Source organism: Lineus longissimus, chromosome 15 (assembly GCF_910592395.1).
Source record: "Lineus longissimus chromosome 15, tnLinLong1.2, whole genome shotgun sequence".
Taxonomy (NCBI): Eukaryota; Metazoa; Nemertea; class Pilidiophora; order Heteronemertea; family Lineidae; genus Lineus; species Lineus longissimus.
Window position 1 is genome coordinate 2504448 of NC_088322.1, and position 19954 is coordinate 2524401.

At 42.0% G+C, this 19954-nt stretch overlaps 1 protein-coding gene across 1 annotated transcript; it reads right to left on the reverse strand.

Annotated features, from left to right (window-relative positions):
* Positions 1 to 776: 776 nt before the first annotated feature.
* On the reverse strand, positions 777 to 3616 carry LOC135499328 (piggyBac transposable element-derived protein 4-like). Its single transcript, XM_064790073.1, has 4 exons — positions 3581 to 3616; positions 2481 to 2838; positions 1433 to 2153; positions 777 to 876 (listed from the first exon to the last, which is right to left on the reverse strand). Exons 1-4 carry the CDS (start codon positions 3614 to 3616, stop codon positions 777 to 779), a joined length of 1215 nt encoding a protein of 404 aa, XP_064646143.1.
* Positions 3617 to 19954: the final 16338 nt, after the last annotated feature.

The window sequence follows — 19954 nt, forward strand, 5'->3', positions numbered from 1 at the left end:
TAAGACCAAAATGTTTAAAAGCTATATTATTCAAAAGATGTACCAAGGGCACACCCATGCCAAAACGATTAGGCGCCAGACGTTTAAAATTAAATGCAGCTTTTCTCTCAGAGGTTTTTGCAGTTTTTCACATTTTCGACCATGCTTTGGTTTTTGCACAAATGAGATAGAACAAGTTGGAGATGATGTATTACAAGTAATATTTATTTTGATCCTTAGAACATGATGGACATGTTACAATATATTTTTCTTCAAAAATGTAAAAAATAGTGAAAATTAACCCCCCCTGACCCGGACCATGACCAAAAATCAATGAAATTTAATTTTGGTCCCCATATTGCCTGTATAGGCATGAATTGTTGGGTACATGTCAGCAACATTAGTTACAGTAGGTACACATCAAAAATTGACAGTTGTTGGGAAAAATTAACCCCTTTGTAACGATTTGGGGAAAGTGTCAAAAATTGTGTTTTTCGCGAATTTTAATTTTCAGTGATTTCTTGTTTCTCAACACCTGTTCTCCAAAAACATTGTTGCTGACATGTTTACAGTTACATATGTTCATAAACAAGTGTCCAAAATGAATATAGATGATATAAATTAGTAAAACAACCGGTTTTGACTGGTATTTTTTAGCAAAAAAGTTCAATTTGCTACAGAAAGTTCAGTTCAACATCATAGTTCAGTTCAACATCATTCATGGTGCTGCCTGGGGTGCTGCATTGTGGAATTCCAGGAAACAGAGATTGTTTCTGCACAGAAAGACTTTGCAAGAGTCACACCCATAACTCGTCTGGATGTAGTTCCCGGCCCCTGTACGCCGGTGTTGTCTGTTGCACTGGACACAGGTCTTCTTTTAGTCCACCAAATTTTACCCTGGAATGGCCAGCAAGAACATCTCGATCAACAACCAGTAGCACTTCTCTATCACCAGCAGATTTGTGGGGGGTTCTACGCCTACCACTGTAATTGTCAGCTAGCTGATGCACTAATTTTAATTTGAAGGCTCTCAGACCCCATTTCCGCTTGTTTTTCGGTGGTTGGTCTGGACCATTGAGAACACAGACATGGCACCACAGTATGTAGGCATTGATGATTGCCATGTTTATTAGCGACCAGAAAAGAAACTTCCACCACTTCTTTCCACTTCTTCCTACTGAAAAGTAGGCTCTTAGTTGATCAAAATGGTCAACGCCCCCCATTGATGCATTGTAAGCGGTTATTATTTGAGGGACGTCAATGAGTTCATTTTGCCGAAATCTGGTGCGACCCGTTTTGTGCCCCGTGGCATGTACTAATAGTGTACACATCCCTCTTATTGTCCCGCCACCTACATGCTACTACTCCTGTTGTTTCTTTTTGCCATTTGATACTTTCTGTATATTGTAATCTAGGAGTAGTCATTTCTGAAGGGAAGTCCCTTCTGTTGTACCTTGCTGTGCCAGTGTAGTAGGTGTCGGCCTGGCTGAGGTCTTCTGCTAATGTAACACTTGAAAAGAAATTGTCAGCAAACAACTTGTGATTAGACAGGAGATAATCATGCATGAGTCGCATGACAACAGCATATCCCAGCCCAAAAATTCGGACTGCATCATCATTGTCGCCAGCACCAGTATACACCGAAAAAGCCAAACAATACCCAGTTTTGGAATCACAAAGACACCAGATCTTCATACCCCATTTGATTGGCTTTTTCGGCATGTACTGCTTCCATACTAGACGACCATTGAATTTGACCATGGCCTCATCAATTGACAGTTCTGAATCGGGTTCGAACATGGCTGGAAAGGTTCGATCCAGGACAGTGATGAGAGGGCGGACTTTGTCCAATCTATCATTTGCATTGACCTGATTAGGGTTACTGCAATGAATAAATCGGCAAAGCCTTTCATATGCCCTCCTTGGAAATTTTGATGTGATGTACTCATCACGAAGAGCCGTGTCTTGCGACCAGAAATCTCTGTAATCAGACACCTGCTTGATTCCCATCAGGATATTTATCCCAATAAAAGCCTTCATTTCCTCAGTTGTTGTTGTCTTCCATTCCTTGTGGGAAGTTGCATAGGGGTTGGCAGGGTCAGGGACATCAGGTGGCATTGTTTTAGCAGCATGCAGGTTGGTATTCTCAACCAAGTCATCCAAAAAATCATCTCCTAGCATAAGCATGAGAAACTGGAGTTCTGAGGCATCTGGCCCCAAGGGACAAGAGGGCCCAACAGGTTGAGTAAAAGGATGTACCTGTGGGTCCAGAATTTGTTCCCATCAACCAGCTGTAATATTTACAGGATTTCCCTGCTGCAGGCCACCTCTGCCCCTGCCCCTACCCCTGCCCCTGCCTCTGCCCCTACCTCTACCTCTGCCCCTGCCTCTATCCTGACCTTGACCTCTAGCTTGGTTCTGCCCACGCCCATTCCCCTTACCAGGCCCTCCTCCTCTTGGTCTCCCTCTTGGCCCACCTCTCCCTCTCCCTCGTGCCCTACCACGCCCCCTAACATTATCACCAGCATTGTCATCAGGTAAGGGCCTATCGATATCAGAATTGTCTGAATCGGACATATCGTGAGCTGCTGGAAAAAAGTTTGGATCGTCAACATCAGTGTCAGAATCAACATGGGCATCAGCAACACCATCAAAGTCTTGATCAGCATCAGCATCAGGAATTGCCATGTCCTGGTCACCATCAACATCTTGATCGGCATCAGCAATGTCCATGTCTTCAGCAGTGTCGCCATGATTGGCATCAGCAACAGCTTCTGCGGGGTGGGGGTTATCATCATCAACATCATCATCATTCCCCTCCTCATCATCTAATTCCGTGCTGTCATCATTATCATATGTCTGAAAGGAAGAAAAAAAACTAGTATCTACTCAAAAATGGAGCCCCCCCCCCCCCAGCCACCCCGACCCCCCCTTCAACCAACTGTTACTGATATCTAAGGGCGAAGGCCTAATAAAAAAATTGCCTCTTCTCTAAAAGAAATAACAGAAGAAAAATTCCAACAGACCCCCCACCCACAGACCCCCCGCCCACAGACCCCCCACGGACCCCCAGTCTGACCCCACCCCCTGGACCACACCCCTCCCCTCTAATTACTAGTACACAGATTACCCCAACTCCACCTCACCTCATCATTATTACAGTGAATAAAACCAAAACAATGCACCTGCAACACCTTTAGCTATCTTCAGCTTCTTTAGCTATCTTCCAACAGACCCCCCACCCACAGACCCCCCGCCCACAGACCCCCCACGGACCCCCAGTCTGACCCCACCCCCTGGACCACACCCCTCCCCTCTAATTACTAGTACACAGATTACCCCAACTCCACCTCACCTCATCATTATTACAGTGAATAAAACCAAAACAATGCACCTGCAACACCTTTAGCTATCTTGGGGGCGTGGCAGGGCCCCCCCCCCCCCCCCCCCCCACCCCCCCACCCCCCCCCCCCCCCACCCCCAACCACACCCTCAATCACTACACAACGATAAAATCAACCCAAACACAGATCGTCTGCTTTAGTTTGAAATTGGCGCCAAATGGCAAGAAAGCATGCACGAAAACTTGAGAAAAACTTACTTCGTCAATTTCGTCATAACCCCCTTCGACATCCATATCTGACCCCCCCTGGTCCCCCTAGGGGTCCTCATCATCATCCCCACTCTCATGAGCATCATAATCACTCTCGTCAAGGTTCGCCAACACATCTTGAACGGACAATAGATTCTTCGCCATTGTACACAAAGTACGCTTACAATAGAATTTCTGTGTCGCAGTAAGCTAGGTCAAACCTCGGGAACCCGAACTTCAACTTCAAAATACACTCTATCGTTCCACACGACCATATGAAAAAAATGCATGAATTATGATGATTAGGATTCCAGCCACCTGGAATCGATGTTGGTGTTTGGTTGTTGTCGCCACAAGTATTCCATAACGGCCTCTAAACTTCAGGGCGGCTTAGGGCGATACGGCACAAAATGAACAGGGCGGCATAGGGCGATACGGCGCCTAATGGGTTTTAAGTCACCATCTGGGCAAGCTTTCTTTTTGGGAACTTGGCAGATGAACATTTTGTTCCCAAGCTATGTAATGAAATTTTGTGCTTGGCTCTATTCTCTACATGTAGGCTTAAGTCACCATCTGGGTAAGCCTTCTTTTTGGGAACTTGGCAGATGAAATATTTTGTACCGTAGCTACCTAATGAAATTTTGTGCTTGGCTCTATTCTCTGCATAGGCTGAAGTCACCATTTTTAGGCATCCATTATTGGCTTCGATTTCATAGGGTCAGAATGGATGTGACCGTGCCTAACTTGATTCAAACCAGCTGAATGAATGATCAAAAGTGATGATTTCAAGATAAATTGTATATTGATGGACTGTAACTCAGGCCATTTTTTACTGGCTTTACGGGATCGCCAATGCTAAAATTTGCCATTCTAGTAAAATACAGTGACTACTTAGTTAACTGGTGCTTGGTCTAAAATTTTCTAAGTCACTAATAGAGGCCCAGAATGGGATAATGTCGATTTACGACCATGTAGGGCCTATACTAATCACATTTCAATGAAGAAAATGACAGAGTTTTGATTACATGTTCATTTCTTGATCTGGTCTTCTGTGGCCAATTTTATCAATCAATGGTTGGTATGAAAGGCAATTGCAGTTGTGTAATTTCCTAGGCCCTTTACCCTAACAATCATATTGGTCATTCCTGTTGAAAGTTCAAATCATGAGGAACACAACGTTGTTGTTACTGCTGATGCTTTCGCTCTTTGTCATGTGTCAGTCAATGATGGATGCTGGCAATGATGACGATGATGATGATGATGATGCCGATCAGCAGAATGGTGCTGCAGCATTTGGTCTCCCTCGACGATGTAACAGTTACACTGTTGAAGCCAGGCTGCGACATGCCTTGGATTGCCAAACAGCAATTGAACATGGCCGCATTCTAAATGTCAATGAGTATGCTAGGCGCTATCGACTATCCCCAACAACGCTCAGGAGATGGATACAGAACATTGATGAAATGACGGATCAAGTGGAGGAAAATGCAGAACGCCGGCGAGTCAGAACCGACCATGATGGTTGTTGGCCGGAAGTTGAGAATATCGTGCACCAGCATTTTCAAGAACGGAGGAATATTGCCCTGCCCGTTTCTCGGTCGGACATTGTTAATGATGCAACGATTGAATTTCAGAACTGGTGGGGCCAACTCCCACACAATGAACTTGAGGACATTGCAGCACGTCGCCCCGAAAGGTCCCAGTTTTCTGCATCAGTGGGTTGGGTTACAAATTTTATGAAACGGAAAAAGATTGTTTTCCGCCGTAAAACGAAAGATTCCACCACTGTACCGGCTGATGCACCACAGAGAGTGAGAGAATTTCAGACTGGCGTTAGGCAAACTGTAGCTGACAACCATGTCCACACGCTCTTGAACTTTAACGAAACGTTTGCTCAGTTGGACTTCCCTCCGATGTATACAGCCGAGACCAGAGGTACAGTAGATGTAAATGTGAAAACATCGCGAGGAAATGCCAAACTCGGGTGCACCGTTGGATTGACAGTTGGCTCCAACGGAGAAAAACCGCCTGCTCATGTTGTTTTCAGGCAGCCGGGCTTCGTGCGTCAGATTAGAGATTTGAACAACATTCCAGATAACGTACGGGTCACATCCTCGAGGTCTGGTTGGGAGAATGGAGAGACACTGCAACATTGGTTGGACAATGTTCTTTTCCCTTACATTGGCGATTTTGACTTTAATGACATCCTTCTGCTTTTGGACAGATTCCGACCGCATCAAGCAGAGGATTTCTGTTACCCAATGGTTGAAGCAGGCATACTGTTAGACAATATTCCTGCTAGATGTACATCGCTGGCTCAGCCGTTAGATCTCACTATTATGAGGGGATTTAAAGCTATAATGCGAAAGTATTGGAAGTTATGGAAATGTGATGCAACTGAGGCTGACGGAAATTGCCGCAAAATTACATTACAGGATGTACTCGGCATTATAAGTAGAGCATGGAATGATGTAGCTCCTGAGTCTGCGGCTAAGTCATTTCAAGTGGCTGGCTTAACACCTCAACCAGATGGTCATTATCGTGATGATGTTGCAGATGATTTGTTGCTTGGTGAAAACGAATTGTCAGACTCCGATAACGATGATGATAACTTAAATTTTGACGACAACTTGGAATTGTAAAACAGTTGTAGTGCAAAGTAGTGAATAAGTAAATGTTGTTAATGGCATCGGTTATGTAAGTGTTAGTTACTTTACCCCCCAAGTTAAACTTTTGGGCAAAAATCTCACATCCCCTCCCTGATTCAAATGCCACTTTTTTTAGGGTTTACCCTGTAAAAAGCTTGTAACGACATTCATTTTCCATGAAAAGCACTGGCCAGTGATCGTGGTCTTGGATGGACTTTCTGCATGTCGGATTTCAAGCTATTAAAACTTTCTGAGTACTTGATGAAAGTGATCATAGTCAATAGGTATCAATGCCGACATGTGCAGTAGGCTCAAGTTGTCATTATTAGCCCATTCATGCTTCTCAAAAGGAATGTAGGCCCTGCACAACCCATCTGGGCCTAAAATGCATATTATAATGACCTATTATGGACTTAGAAAATTTTAGACCAGCACCAGTTAACTAAGTACTCACTGTATATCTGAAAATGGGTAGTTTTCCTCATTTTGTGATAAGTGCACACCTCCAAAAAATCTAATTTCCTGGTTATTCTTCATTGAAAAGATGAAGTTTATCTTGATTCATGGGATGTTTCATTGGCCCACCCTAATGTTGTAGAAGACTGTAGCAGATGTATGAAGGTGGATTTTTTGCCTCCGACACTTGTTTTTTGCAAAAATCTCCTTTAAACCAAGTTAGAAAAAAAGGCCTTCAGTTTAAACAGGGTAGATTGGAGTTTTATATGTACATATTTGAACTGTCATTTTTTGTAGTTGTATTGTGTTGGTAAAGGTGATTTTGTAGTTTTAAAACCTGTGATTGGTTGAACACCAGTATTCCTGTTGTATATAGTGAATGTTTACTTCATTGTTGTTAATATGCATTGAAATAAAAAAATGGCCAGTGCACTCCTATCAATTGGCTGTCATCTTGAAGCTGAGTGTATAATTGACAGAGGCAAGCATGCCATATACATGTAAACAGTGACCGATCTAGGTGCATACGTCTGTAAGCAGAGATGGGCTTGTATGTTCCGTACAAGGTGCGTGCGAGGATGTAACAATGACCTAATGAAATCACAAAATTCCTACACGGACACATTTTGAGTAAAATTCTTATAGAAATTAATAACAAAAAAGTTAAGTAATGCTACCATGAATCAGGGTTTCCACCAGAGGGAACTTGGGGTACAAGACTAGTACGCTGAAAAAAGTCTACCAGTCCTTACCCTAAAAGATTCAAGAATTTCTTTTTTACATGAGAAACTTTATTGTTGTGATTTCTTGCTATGTACAGTGAAATATTTGCTCTCTCAGATAACCGGAAATCACTTCTCCGCTCTTCTAAAATCAAAATTTTCAAAAGTTTTGATCTGTAAAGTGTAATGTAAATCTTATTATGTCCGGTGATGAAGACAGCCTCCCCCTGTACACTCGCCATACGCATGGGAGACCCCCCCCGTGCGCGCGCTTCAAATGTAATACTTGAACGATCTCTTTTCAAAGAACTTATTGCATTGCAAGATTTATTGGCTTTATACAGGGTATTTTTCATTTAGAGTTATTTTATTCCATAAATCCTTTCAAAGGGTGGCAGCTATAAAAGGCTGGGATAGCAAAACTCAAAGTAGGGCTGTAAAAGATTTTTTTTTCAGCCTGTATGAAAACAAATATGTGGCCAAGTCGTATTGCTCTTTAGTAGGTCTGTAAAAAAATATTTTTTTCAGCCTGTGTAAATGTGGCCGAGTTGTTAGGGTACATGTACTTACACATGAATTTGCAAATTTTTGTACCCCCCTTGTACAAAATTGTTTTGATTTTGTGTTTTTGATTTTTTTTCAAAGGCCTAGCATCTATTGTATTCCTACTTCTATTTAATTTGCATGGCTGATTGTTGTTTGTACACAATATGTATTGATACCTGATTATAACACTGTCGGTGCCAGGGTTGTTTGAGTTAAAGCTGACATGCATGCATAAAGACCCTAGCGGTCAAGTAAGAAAAGACTTAACGCCCGTCCGCCATGTTCTGAACCACCATCAGCCATGTTTTGAATGCCTTCCAGACTTCAAATCTGGTGTTATATATAAACACCGGAAGAAAATACTGTTTACAGAAAAAAGTTTTAAGTTTGATTTGAATTTCCCGCTCTTGTATGGCTCCGAAGGTTGTGGGTTCCAACCCCACTTCGGGTCAAATGTTTTTATTCTTTTAAATTTTTACTTTTTTCACTTGTATATTTCATTTTCTTTACTTTTTTATGAAATGGTGGGCGGCCATCTTGAAAATATATCTTTTTGTCATTTTAAAGCCTTTGCATGCTGTATCCAGAGTGACTTAAATTTTGGCGAACAGTAAGTCTCAATTACATAATATCACCTAGGTTTTCGATTTGACCTACTTTTCAAGGTCGGCCTGGCTCAGGCTCTTTAATTTGACTAATAAGTGGCATTTCGGTGACCATTGAAAAGTCTTTTTACTTTGGTGTAATGTTTGCCTGATATATAGACATTACGGTCAACCAAAACTGAGGTTGAAAGAGATCTATCGGATTTGCATATATTTCAGCTGAGCGCCAGGCCCATGGGCCTCTTGTTAATTTTTAGCTCACCTGCGTGAGCTTATGTCGTCACGTCTTGTCCGGCGTCCGTCAACGATGGTGGCACGTTTGCTCACCATTGAGTCTGGGAGGTTGAAACTTGGTGTGTGGATGTCTTATGACAGCATGACCTGACGTACCGAAAATCATTTTAATTTGACCTACTTTCTGGGCTCCAGGCAGCCATCTTTGAAAACCTTACTTTGTCAATATCTCATGAATGCTGATAGCTCCTCTCTATTTGTAGACTATAGCTAAATTGGGCAATATTTCAACCGTAATCCCTAACCCTAGCCTTCATCCACGCCTTTTAATTCATGTCAACTACCAAAGTACAAATCTGTCACAATATCTAGGAATAAATCAACACCAGTCAGCGCAATGTCCCAAGGACGTTTCATTTTTTTTTCACCGGATCGCCTCTGTGACCTGTCTCGTCAATAAACTTGTTATTTGTGCAGTCAAGCGGGACCTGTCACTGGGTGTTTGTCATGTTTCATTTTCAAGTGGAGTTGGACGTTTGGTGGTAAGGCGTTTGTGTTTTCTAACCTGGCTGCTTGGCGTTTTAATGCATGCATGTCAGCTTTAAAGGGAAAACTTAGGCAGTAGCTATGCAGGTGAGATAAAGTTACTCAAAGTCGCCAATAGGGGTCTCTCACATATCACAGTACGTTGAAATGAGTCATGTTTGTAAGAAGAATGTATACCGGGTATATATAGTGCTGAATTGGACATGACACAGGGCCCTCACTACTATGTTAGTCACCTGGCAAAGCTTGCCAAATTAGCACCTCTACTCCTGCCTATAGTCCCCCCTTAAGTAACTAGCCTGTGCCATGGAGGTATTATAAATTATAATTATAATACCTCCATGCCTGTGCCAGGGTTTCCCCGAAATTCACAAACTTTCAAAAATTGGCGGAAAAAAGGTTTATGAGTTAGGTATTTGCAAGCTGCAAGTTGCCAAAGCTTAAAAAAAACCCACTGATCTATGCAAAGAAAACAAGCAATGACAAATTAATTTTTGATTTCCTTTTCATTGGGTGGCGCTTCGGAGCCTATACTCAGTACTATATTTGGTATCGCTTCGAAGGCTTGGGCTGGTGATTCGCCGTTTGATTTACAATCTATGTGAAAATTTGTCTCAGAGTTTCGTAAAAATTTGAAAAGTTAATATGCTGGTGTTAACTGAGCAATTAGTACGGAATCTGGGTAATTTCAGTTTTGACGTGCATTTGTTATGTGTATACATTATGTCGTGTAATGTTCTGACCTGATTCATTGAAATATACTGGAATTACTGAACGACATATTGTTACTGGTCATTTTTCAGAAAATTCAAAGTGTAGCGGCCATTAAATGATGAACTGCAGTTGAAATAATCTGATGACAGCACGCGCTACATGTAAAAAAACATATCAAATATAAACATTTTGAGATATTTCTCCAATAACTACAGTTGTATCTTAGTATAGTCGTATCCTTGTCCTCTGAATTGAATGAATTGGATGGTAAAGAGTTTCTGATTTTAAACCGAATGAATGTGAAGCTGTAATTTTTTCATAAATTTCCTATAATTCTGTGTTTCCTATTCTCTTCTGGTTGTTGCGTGCATGGGAATCATAAAATAATATTGCTTTTTTCATACTATTGAGAAGAAATTGAAACATAGGTACTTCAAGCTACTTTAAGTCTATTGGCAATAGCTTTTGAAGGTCACAGAGGTCTAAAGTTCATTGCCGGCTGTCATGTGTTCGATTCTGAAACCTGCTCAGAATCTCCCGCATTCCTTATCAAATAAGCTATCGTAAAATTTTATAACAAACCTGGTTGATTTTGAGGTATTTGAGTCTAGATTGCCCTTTGGGTAATGAGGAGGTCACCGGGTTACCCTGGTCATGACTGTATCACAATCATTGGCTCGTCTCATGTGGCCTCTTAGAATGAATTGATAGAACATTTGTACAACAATATTGTAGACCACATTAATCATTCGCAAACTCTTAGACCTTCCGGAACATTTACTGTGACTTCATATTTTTTGATGGAAAATGCATTAAAGAATATAATTTTGCTTATAAACCCTTAAAGGGGGACTATTACCATACGTAATCCAGATCTTAAAAGCAATGTTTAAGAGTTAGAGGCCCTTATACTGCCACTCAACTTTGGCCCTGTTGCATGGATGCTGATCTTTTGTCAAAATTACTCCCCATTTTAAACAGTTCTGCATGGTATGTCCCAAGATTGACCGAATGCTTGGCCTTGTTTTGCCGGTTGTGCCGAAGTGCATTCATAAGGATAGTCCCCCTTCATGTAAGCCCTCGATACATTGCAATAATTTTGAGGTCTACAGTATTCTTCACCTATATTTTCTGTGCCTTGCATCATAAGAGTAGTTAGCTTCGATGTACCAGCATCATCAACTTTTCTTGTGTCTGCACAACTTTTACCATTGTTATAAGCATGCTCTATATCTGTTGTAGATATTTCCCTTCGTAATAAATATATGTATGAGGTAAAATGTATTCTGTTGTCAGTCTATCAAACCGTTGTTCGTTGATCATATTGACCACATGTTTATTGCATCTTTATAAAGATTTAAACCCGGCTGTGTTTATAGGAGTATAGGTCATGAGGTTCAAGATGTTCGGTGATAGGCGATCATCAACTGTGGAATCAACTGCAACCTCTGCAAGCACCCCCGCCTCACCGAGAAATGGCCTACAACCTCTCTGAGTAACTCTAGCCTCAGACAGTAAACAAAGTCCAACTTGCAGCTCCCTCGCTGTAGCGGGGCTATGCCAGGACAACCAAGGAGTCGTCACAAGGTTCTCAATATACCTGACTTGCCAAACTTGGCTCGACGCCGAAGCGGGGTGTCGCAGCTACAATCTGACGTCATCGATGACAGATTGTAGATTTCAAACCCCGCGCAGCGCATCACAGTGCATTGATATGCAGGAAAATTATCTTGCAGGGAGCAAGGAGCAGGGAGGCTTCACTCGGAAATGAAATCGGAGAAACGTGAGAATTTCGTCAGTTTATGAAATTTTCCATTTTTTTGTGCAATTTGATGATGGAAACTGTTGTGCCGAATAGGAGGTGACTAGGCAGCCGAGGGCGTGGTAATATTGCCCTTAGTTACTTTACTGGTCTTTTAAGTAAGACTTTACAATTCGCGTAAAATTACGCAGGCTGGGTAGAGTGAATAGCGCGAAAAAATGCTATTGGCAGACTTAGGCGCAAAGTGTCCTTTGTGAATCATGCCCTTTGTTTGCGAAGGATTTTGGTCTATCAGTCAGTCGGACGACGTTTTTTTAATTGACACATTGTCCGCCTGGCCAGGTAAATCACACGCCCAAATTGTCCCTTTAAGGGGAATGGTCCGCCTGGTAGATAGTACAAGTATCTTCCACAGTAGTGCCGCCATCTGGTATACAACCCGTATACGCATTTCTGCCTAAGTACGCGGACACCTTCGGTATCAGATTATAAGGGGACGAGTCCGTCTAGAACTTAGTATAAATATCTTATACGTATTTAATGATTTTAAGCGGAACATAAACTTACGGGGACATGAGCTAATTAGGTCATGACGCTAGGGGTCGCTGCAGTACGGTCACTGTATTTTCTGAAAATTACGTGGACAGGTCGGTCGGCTATGGGGCCATTTTGCAAGGCTCCGGTTTTCCATCGATCAGGCCATTTTGAGGCTTTTTAGGCTGACTGTCTTGTGTGGACTGCCCCTTTGACGCACAATTCGGCGGGTAGTCCGCATTGCGAGGTAAAAAATATGTGAAATCCCTCCTAACACGGTGGAGAGAAAAGTATGGTAGGTACTTCTAGCAAAGGTGCATCATATATCCTCCGGGTTTTTGATTTGACCTCCTTTTCCAGGTCACAGAGGTCAAATGGTGTAAATTGGCCGTTAGGATGTAACGATGGCACGTTTCTAAACTGCAATGACTATTGATACCAAATTTGGTACACATTTACCCCTTAGTCAGGTGATCTCAGGGACCGAAGTTTGGTCCAATATGATTCACCACTTGACCACCAGGGGGCAAAATCCAAAAACCTTAAAAATGTGATTATTCCTTAACTTCTTGCCCGATTGCCACCAATTTGATATCATGGGTACATCTAACCACCATACAGTATATGTCACACAGGTTTTTAATTTGACCTTCTTGTCAAGGTCACAGAGGTCAAATGGCGTAAATTCGCCGTCAGGCCGTAACTATGGCACGTTTCTTAACTGCAATGACTATTGATCACAAATTAAGTACACATGTACCCCCTGGTCAGGTGATCTCAGGTACCGAAGTTTGGTGCGATCTGATCTGCCGTTTGGCCTCCAGGAAGGGGGCCAAATCCTAAATTCTTCAAAATGCCATTATTCCTAGTAATGACTTGCCCGATTGGCACCAATTTTATATCATAGGTACATCTAATTCTAACAACCATTCAATGTGTCACCCGGGTCTTCTTTGATTTGACCTACTTTTCAAGGTCACAGAGGTCGAATGTACTGTAAATTGGCCATTTTTGGGGAAATTGTAATTGCTTGGACCTACATCAAACCTAACACTACATGACACAATACCATGCTCTTTATCCATCTTTCCTCCACATGAGGTGAGCACAATGGCCCTGGCCATTTCATTCTAAAAACGCTAGATACTCTTGCGGGGGAGACGACAACGTGGAGTAAGTAAACCCTTTTATTGTTTAGACAATCATTTTCATGTGTGTCCAGCCTTGTATCGCCGATATCCTGGCCTAAAGTGGCCGGCACCTTCGATCCAAAGTTTTTGGCAAATCGCCATGTTGTTTTTCTCAGAATCAAAACTTCTCATCTCAATTTAACTACTTTCTGCTCGATGTCAAGCCTAGAAGACCATGTAACAACCTTTTATAAGGTCCTATGTATATATTTGAGTCTGTTTCGATCGGTCTGGACCCCCTCCTAGCCCCTTTGCTTGTCCGGAATTAGATACGTTTAGTACATGGGTCATGTCAAAATGTTCCATTTTATCCGACAATCGAGTGCACATTTTTGTATGTACCTTAGTTTCGTGTTGCTTCGGCCAGATGTCTCCACCTACCAGTGATGTGAAATTATCTGAGAAAATTATTGAGGATTTTAGTTAGCTGTTTGGAACTACTTTAGCTTTAAATGATTGTCTTGAGTATCAATGTTGGGTAACCTTCTAATAATCTTGGCGATATTCTTTCGACTATTTGGATGGGTTTAAGCAATCATTTGGGTGTACCCCTTTAGAGCATTTTGGTGTTCTCTGTTTTCAGGCAAATTTGTTATTATTTTTCCCATTCTAGTGAATCATTGTAAACTTGTATTTGAATATCTGTAATCATTTATATTTGCAGATTAAACCTCTTTGTTCATTGGTTAAAGCCGTCGTCTGTTCTCCTTCGTTTGTGAAGAGTTGCATACCCCCTTCACTGGAGTTAGGACCTACTCTGTGACGTCTTGGTACTGATATTATGGCAGGAAAGGTATTTCGTGCCAGGACTTGTGCTACTAGAAATAATGACGTTTTTCTACTATCTAAGAGCTGAAACAAAATGGCTAAAGCATCAAACATGATTGGAGATTGGAAAAATAGTTTATAGGTTAACCAGAGGAAGTACAAAAATACTGCAATAACAAGAGCAACGCAGGGCGTAGCATATGCCCCGGTGAGCACATTGAGTTGGTGTATTAGGAAAGTGAAGTGTTTTTCAGACAACCCCGGGCAGCTGGTGTCATAGCTGACAGGGTTTAGTTGACATCGTGAAAGAGTTATTGGTCTGTAATGCCCACTGTACACGTTATCTTTTTCTACCCACATAAAACGTTACATGGTTATTACTCAAAGCGTTCTCGTTAAAATGAGCGGAAACGAAAAGTTTACAGACGCCTGATGCCTACCGGCTGATGGACATCGGTAAAACATAATGCTTCCGCAATGCTTTACGCATTGGCGGGGGCATAACAAGCTGCCTATTACTTGAGAGTCACACTCCACCAAAAAACATCGATGAAACCCCAGTAAAAACAGTAGTAGTAGAAGATTCAGCAGAAAGCATCTAAAATTGCGATATAAATTAAAACTGACCACATTCGGCATTTAAATCAACCGTTCTCGGAACAAACGTATTGGCGCCAAAACCCGATGTTGGCGAAAGTGACATAATATCATGTAAAATCCAAGGAAGACATCAAGGAATCGCCTACGAGTGGGTACCTGCAAAAATGTCAGTTGCAGCAGGAACTAGTCTAATCCAGAGCGTGTGTAATCCATTTGTGATTGTGTAATTCACTATGAAATAAATCCTTAATCCAATGTTTCCGTTTCTTCCATGCACCGACACTGCCTCAAGAACATTTCCGCCTCAATTTTGTTAAGTCCCTCGCATTGTTGTACTAAACAAATCATAGCCTGGAAAATCAAATTATGAAATTTCATCTATGATGTGATGATAATGCTTTACTTTGATAACAAATTAAGTATATAATAAGAATGCAGTGGACAATCAAGTGACATATTTTCGTGTTTCCCAACACATTTTACCCAAATAACGATAATAACAAGGAGTTTTATATGGCGCTTTGAAAGAGCTTTCATTACCCAGCCTATCCAGAAGGTAAGAGTTACAAAGTGGCACATGCCGGGTATCGAACCCAGGACCTCCCGATCACAATGTTGATACTCAAACGTTGTGCCACTGCGTTCCTCTGAGCACAAATTATTCCATATGCCTGAAAATGTACCCATCTCTGTACGTAGGTCTTTTATTGTTTCATGACTATCCACAGGACAATGCATGAAGTGATTCAAAATCATCTCTAGGCACTGTATTTGGTTGCAGCCGGTCAGTTTAACCCAATTCGCTTCAAGTTTCTCGCCTGTCATGTGCTATACTTTCATGGAGAGATACCATCAATAAGGCTGACCATTTGTCAAATTTCCGACCCACCTCTGGCAAATTATCCATGACGAAGTCGGAAGATGAACTGATGGAGAAGACATGAATGGTTAAAAGGCAATTTAAAAATTGCATGTTTCTTACCTCCCAGTCCAAGATTGTTGTAAAGCTCTTCTGGCTTCTTACAAAATATTTCTTTACACATGTTTATCACACACTCTGCAAAAAAATAACAATTTGAATCCTTTGAAAACATTTTGACAATCATATTCATCATAAAGACATAAGAAACGTTTCTGCGGCTGTCTAAGTGCAGACAATGACAGTCAAACCTTTTTTGCCTTTACATACATGTAGCACGAGAAGTAAAAAGCTTTATGGACTGAATGATGCAGGAGCTGAGCGTGTGTATGAAGGTGAACTTCATACATCATACATGTATGAATTTTAAGAAAAGAAGTTTGACCCAGCACAAAGCCCAACTCAGAGTCAGATGAAAAAAAGATTTTATTCTGTTTTAACTCTTTTATCCTTGATTTTTTTTTTGTGTTTCCCAGTATTTCAGCAATTTTCACCCCAAACGACCTCCAAATGCCCCCCCCCCCCCCCCATGTACAAGACAGCTAATTAATTTCACTAGTATTATTTCATCAAACGGATGAAAACAAGTATATTGCATACCCCTAAACCGCCCGAAAACCAGCCTTAGTTTCATGATGGCGATGGTGTTGCTTGAAATTAGGTACGTACTGGCAGGCAGCTAGGCCAGGAAACTAGACAAAAATAAGTGGCCGGACATCGGCCGGTTAGGATATAAAGGGTCAAATATCACATGCCATAAAAATGACAAGCAGTTTTTTTTTAAAAAAACGACCGATGCCATGACTTTCAATTCCAAGCGATAACAGATCAATTAAATCAAAAATTTGTATTGAAAAAGTTTGACCATCCAGTCCACTCGTTTACACTCCATTATCCACAGCCCAAAAACGATGCGGACAAATAATTTATCATGAATGGACAACAGTAGTAACCGTATTGTATTGTAAAATAAAAGGCTGTATTAAAATTTTAGTATACTTACGGATTTTACATTCTTCAAAACACTGAGTGTGTGCACGAGTGGCATTAAAAACCCCAGGGGTGGCACGGAGGGCCTGCAATGCCACATTTAAAAATTGAGTTACCAAGATTTTGTAACCCAATGCAATCATAATCTACAAAACAAAAAGAAATATGTGCTGGAGATGCCGAGCCTCTTTCATGCCGTCATTGACATGGTGATGCTGGCCGATGCTGACCGATGCTATTGCGTCCCGTCAATCAAATATCCTTTAAAAAATTGTATTTGGTAAAACATCTTGACAGTGCATTATGCTGTCCACACATATGCTACCGGCTGACCGACTTTCGAATGTGGTCTCGAGCCAAGGTGCATCCTTTTCTGTGAAGATCTATTGTAAACATGGTTTGTTTTGGCGACCCTAGGTGGTGCCGGCATTATCTGGAAATGATGCAAAGGTCCTATAAATAGACGAATTCGAAGAAGTTTGTTTTGGTGCTGACCAGATCGTGGTGTCTCTAGGCATTGTCCAAAGTCAGCTAAGGCCTTCTGACGAGTAACGTGTTCTGAGTGTGCGCACTCATTGTTTAAATTGTTTTGGAGCCGATTCCTCTTCTTCAAACAGGCCTATCTGGATGAACACACTCCCTCAAGTGCATGTGTTCCGCGCTAATTACCGATCGGCGCTATCTTAAGATTGCGTTGCGCGTTTTATCGATCCAATGATTGCGCAGCCATCTCGAGATCGCGCAAGGCCGGTCCTGCGCATTTTTAGGATCTGCGCTTTTTTGGATCCGAGTTTATGGTCATTCCATGTCGATTCGGTGGTGGTTTTTTCTTATTATTATTCACGGCAATATTCAATTTTTGCTACAACACTACCTACCCATCTATGGGGTGCTTATAGTTGGAAATAATATAAAATATAGCAATAAAATTTTGTTCCGAATCATGAATATTTGAATACTAGAATGACACAATGCACACTTTTTGGCATTGAATTAGGACACCTCTGAATTCAAGGACAGTATGAGTAGCCCATTTCTCAGTCCCAAGGGAAGGGTGTCAATAAAGATGTTCAAACTGTAGTAGCAGGTCGATTCCAATATCCACAAAATTTTTGATGAGACAGCCACCCATATCATGACCGACGACCACGACCTATGCAAATTATATTAGAATCGTCATAATATATTCACTCATAAGAATACTCATAGGAATATTTGGATACACTCCAGGACCTACAGAGAGAAGTCCGCGCGGCACAATCTAACGACCAGCACAGCATAGGCCTAAACCGCCTTGCGCGATCTCGAGATGGCCGCGCAATCATAGGATCGGTAAAACGCGCAGCGCGATCTTAAAGGGAAGGGCCCGCCAAAAAATGGGGAGTTTTGGACGGCCCGGTCAAAACCGTAGGCGGGAATAAGGTTTCATTGATAGATATAAGGAGTTTCAAGGCCCCCAAATTACTTGTAAGGTTCAATAGATACTGGCCTTTAATTGGTTTACCCTTTGCGTATCATTTACATACTCTCATCTTGAAAAATATGACAATATTTACGATCACGTTATTGATTTTTGCAACATTTTCGGTAACGCGCCCCTTGCGGATCTGTAAGGTACCACTCGGATGCTTGAAAAATGTTAGTGGCGTGGCTCCATCTGCTACAGCTGTCACCGCGCCGGTGTTAGTCTCACGTCTTGGCGTCTGCACCACCCTTCGGGGACACTTCAATGCCGTTGGCGTACTGACGAGACCAGCGTCTCTAGAGGCTTCGACATTCGCCATGAGCAGTGACAGGTCACTTGGCTGGAATGGCCCCATCTCCTCTTCACTCATGTTCATTGCCGGTGTAACATCTGTGGTTGTTCCCCATGTTTCAGTGTTTCCAAACAATAGGCAGCTAGAGAGACCATGACTTTTCAATAGGGGGGATACACAGAAAAACTCGTCAATCTATTTTTGAGCGTTCCCAAACAATGAGGGGAAACACTCAAAAACAGAAACACTCAAAAACATTACACCGGCAATTCTGGCAAATATCTTGAGTCGTCACGGTTGTCAAACAAGTCTTGGATAATATGCTGCTCCATTTCTTCTGTACTGTTCGGATCAGAGGCCTCGCTCTCCACCGGCCCATAATCCACCGGCGACTCGAAATCCATACTACCATTCTCTCCATTTTCCATTTTCTCCTCTCTCCAACTCACTACTATCGCTACTGACTGCGTAACATACACTAACATTCTTTCGCTATCATTGCTAACTTCATTTACTATTATAGAACACTGGCCTCTTTGTAGCCGATTATGTAACCCATAGTGGAAACACCTGACAGCGCCGCCCGGCATGATACACGTGCTACTGGCATATTTATAACTCGTAGTAAATAAGGTTGTAAAAATATGCAAATGAGATGCCGTATATGGAAACCATGACGTCACTAAGCAGTGCTTATTTCTGCTACGGGTGGCGCTGTTGCTTGCTTCTGGAGGCGCTATTCAACCTCTTTGAGATAGCGCAGATCGGCAAATTGCGCGGAACACATGCACACAGTCCCTTCATTGCCACAACCTTCTACCAAAATAACATTGCGCAATATTGTTTCACCACTACTCCTCGTTATTTCACCAGTTACGTCATTACGTTGATAGACAAATTCGAAGAAGTTTGCATTGACCCTTGAACAAAGGATCGCCATGTCTGTATTGTCTCTCTAGGCATTGTCCGAAGTCGGCTTACTAGGCCTTCTGACGTATTCCGAGTGTGCGCATTCGATTTGTTTTGGCACCGATTCCGTCTTCTTCAAATTCGTCTATTCCCTAAGTGGTGATATAGACCTAGGCCTAGTACCGATATATAGTATGCACTCCACGACGTGTTGTTAAATACAATAGTGAGGTTTCGAAACCACCCGGTTAGGCCCTACGACGACGTTTATCTATTGTTCGGGTGAACTCACACAATAGATAAACGTCGTCGTAGGGCCTAACCGGGTGGTTGCGAAACCTCACTAATATCATGATTAATGCACACCCAATTAACAGCCACAGAGTAAGACTAGCTGAGACGAGTGACATGCACTAGGCTAACACAGACATGATGTAGCCTGTAGCCTGAGCGCCTATACTGTAGTCTCAAATCTGCATCACA

Excerpts from the sequence above, each read along its gene's own strand:
- LOC135499328 (XM_064790073.1), bottom strand. The coding sequence starts at position 3,616 with ATGGATGTCGAAGGGGGTTATGACGAAATTGACGAA. Across the intron at positions 2,154-2,480 it reads TGATAATGTTAGGGGGCGTG|GAGATGATTTTTTGGATGAC; the intron begins GTAGGGCACGAG and ends TGCTTATGCTAG. Across the intron at positions 877-1,432 it reads TACTACACTGGCACAGCAAG|GGTAAAATTTGGTGGACTAA; the intron begins GTACAACAGAAG and ends TGGCCATTCCAG.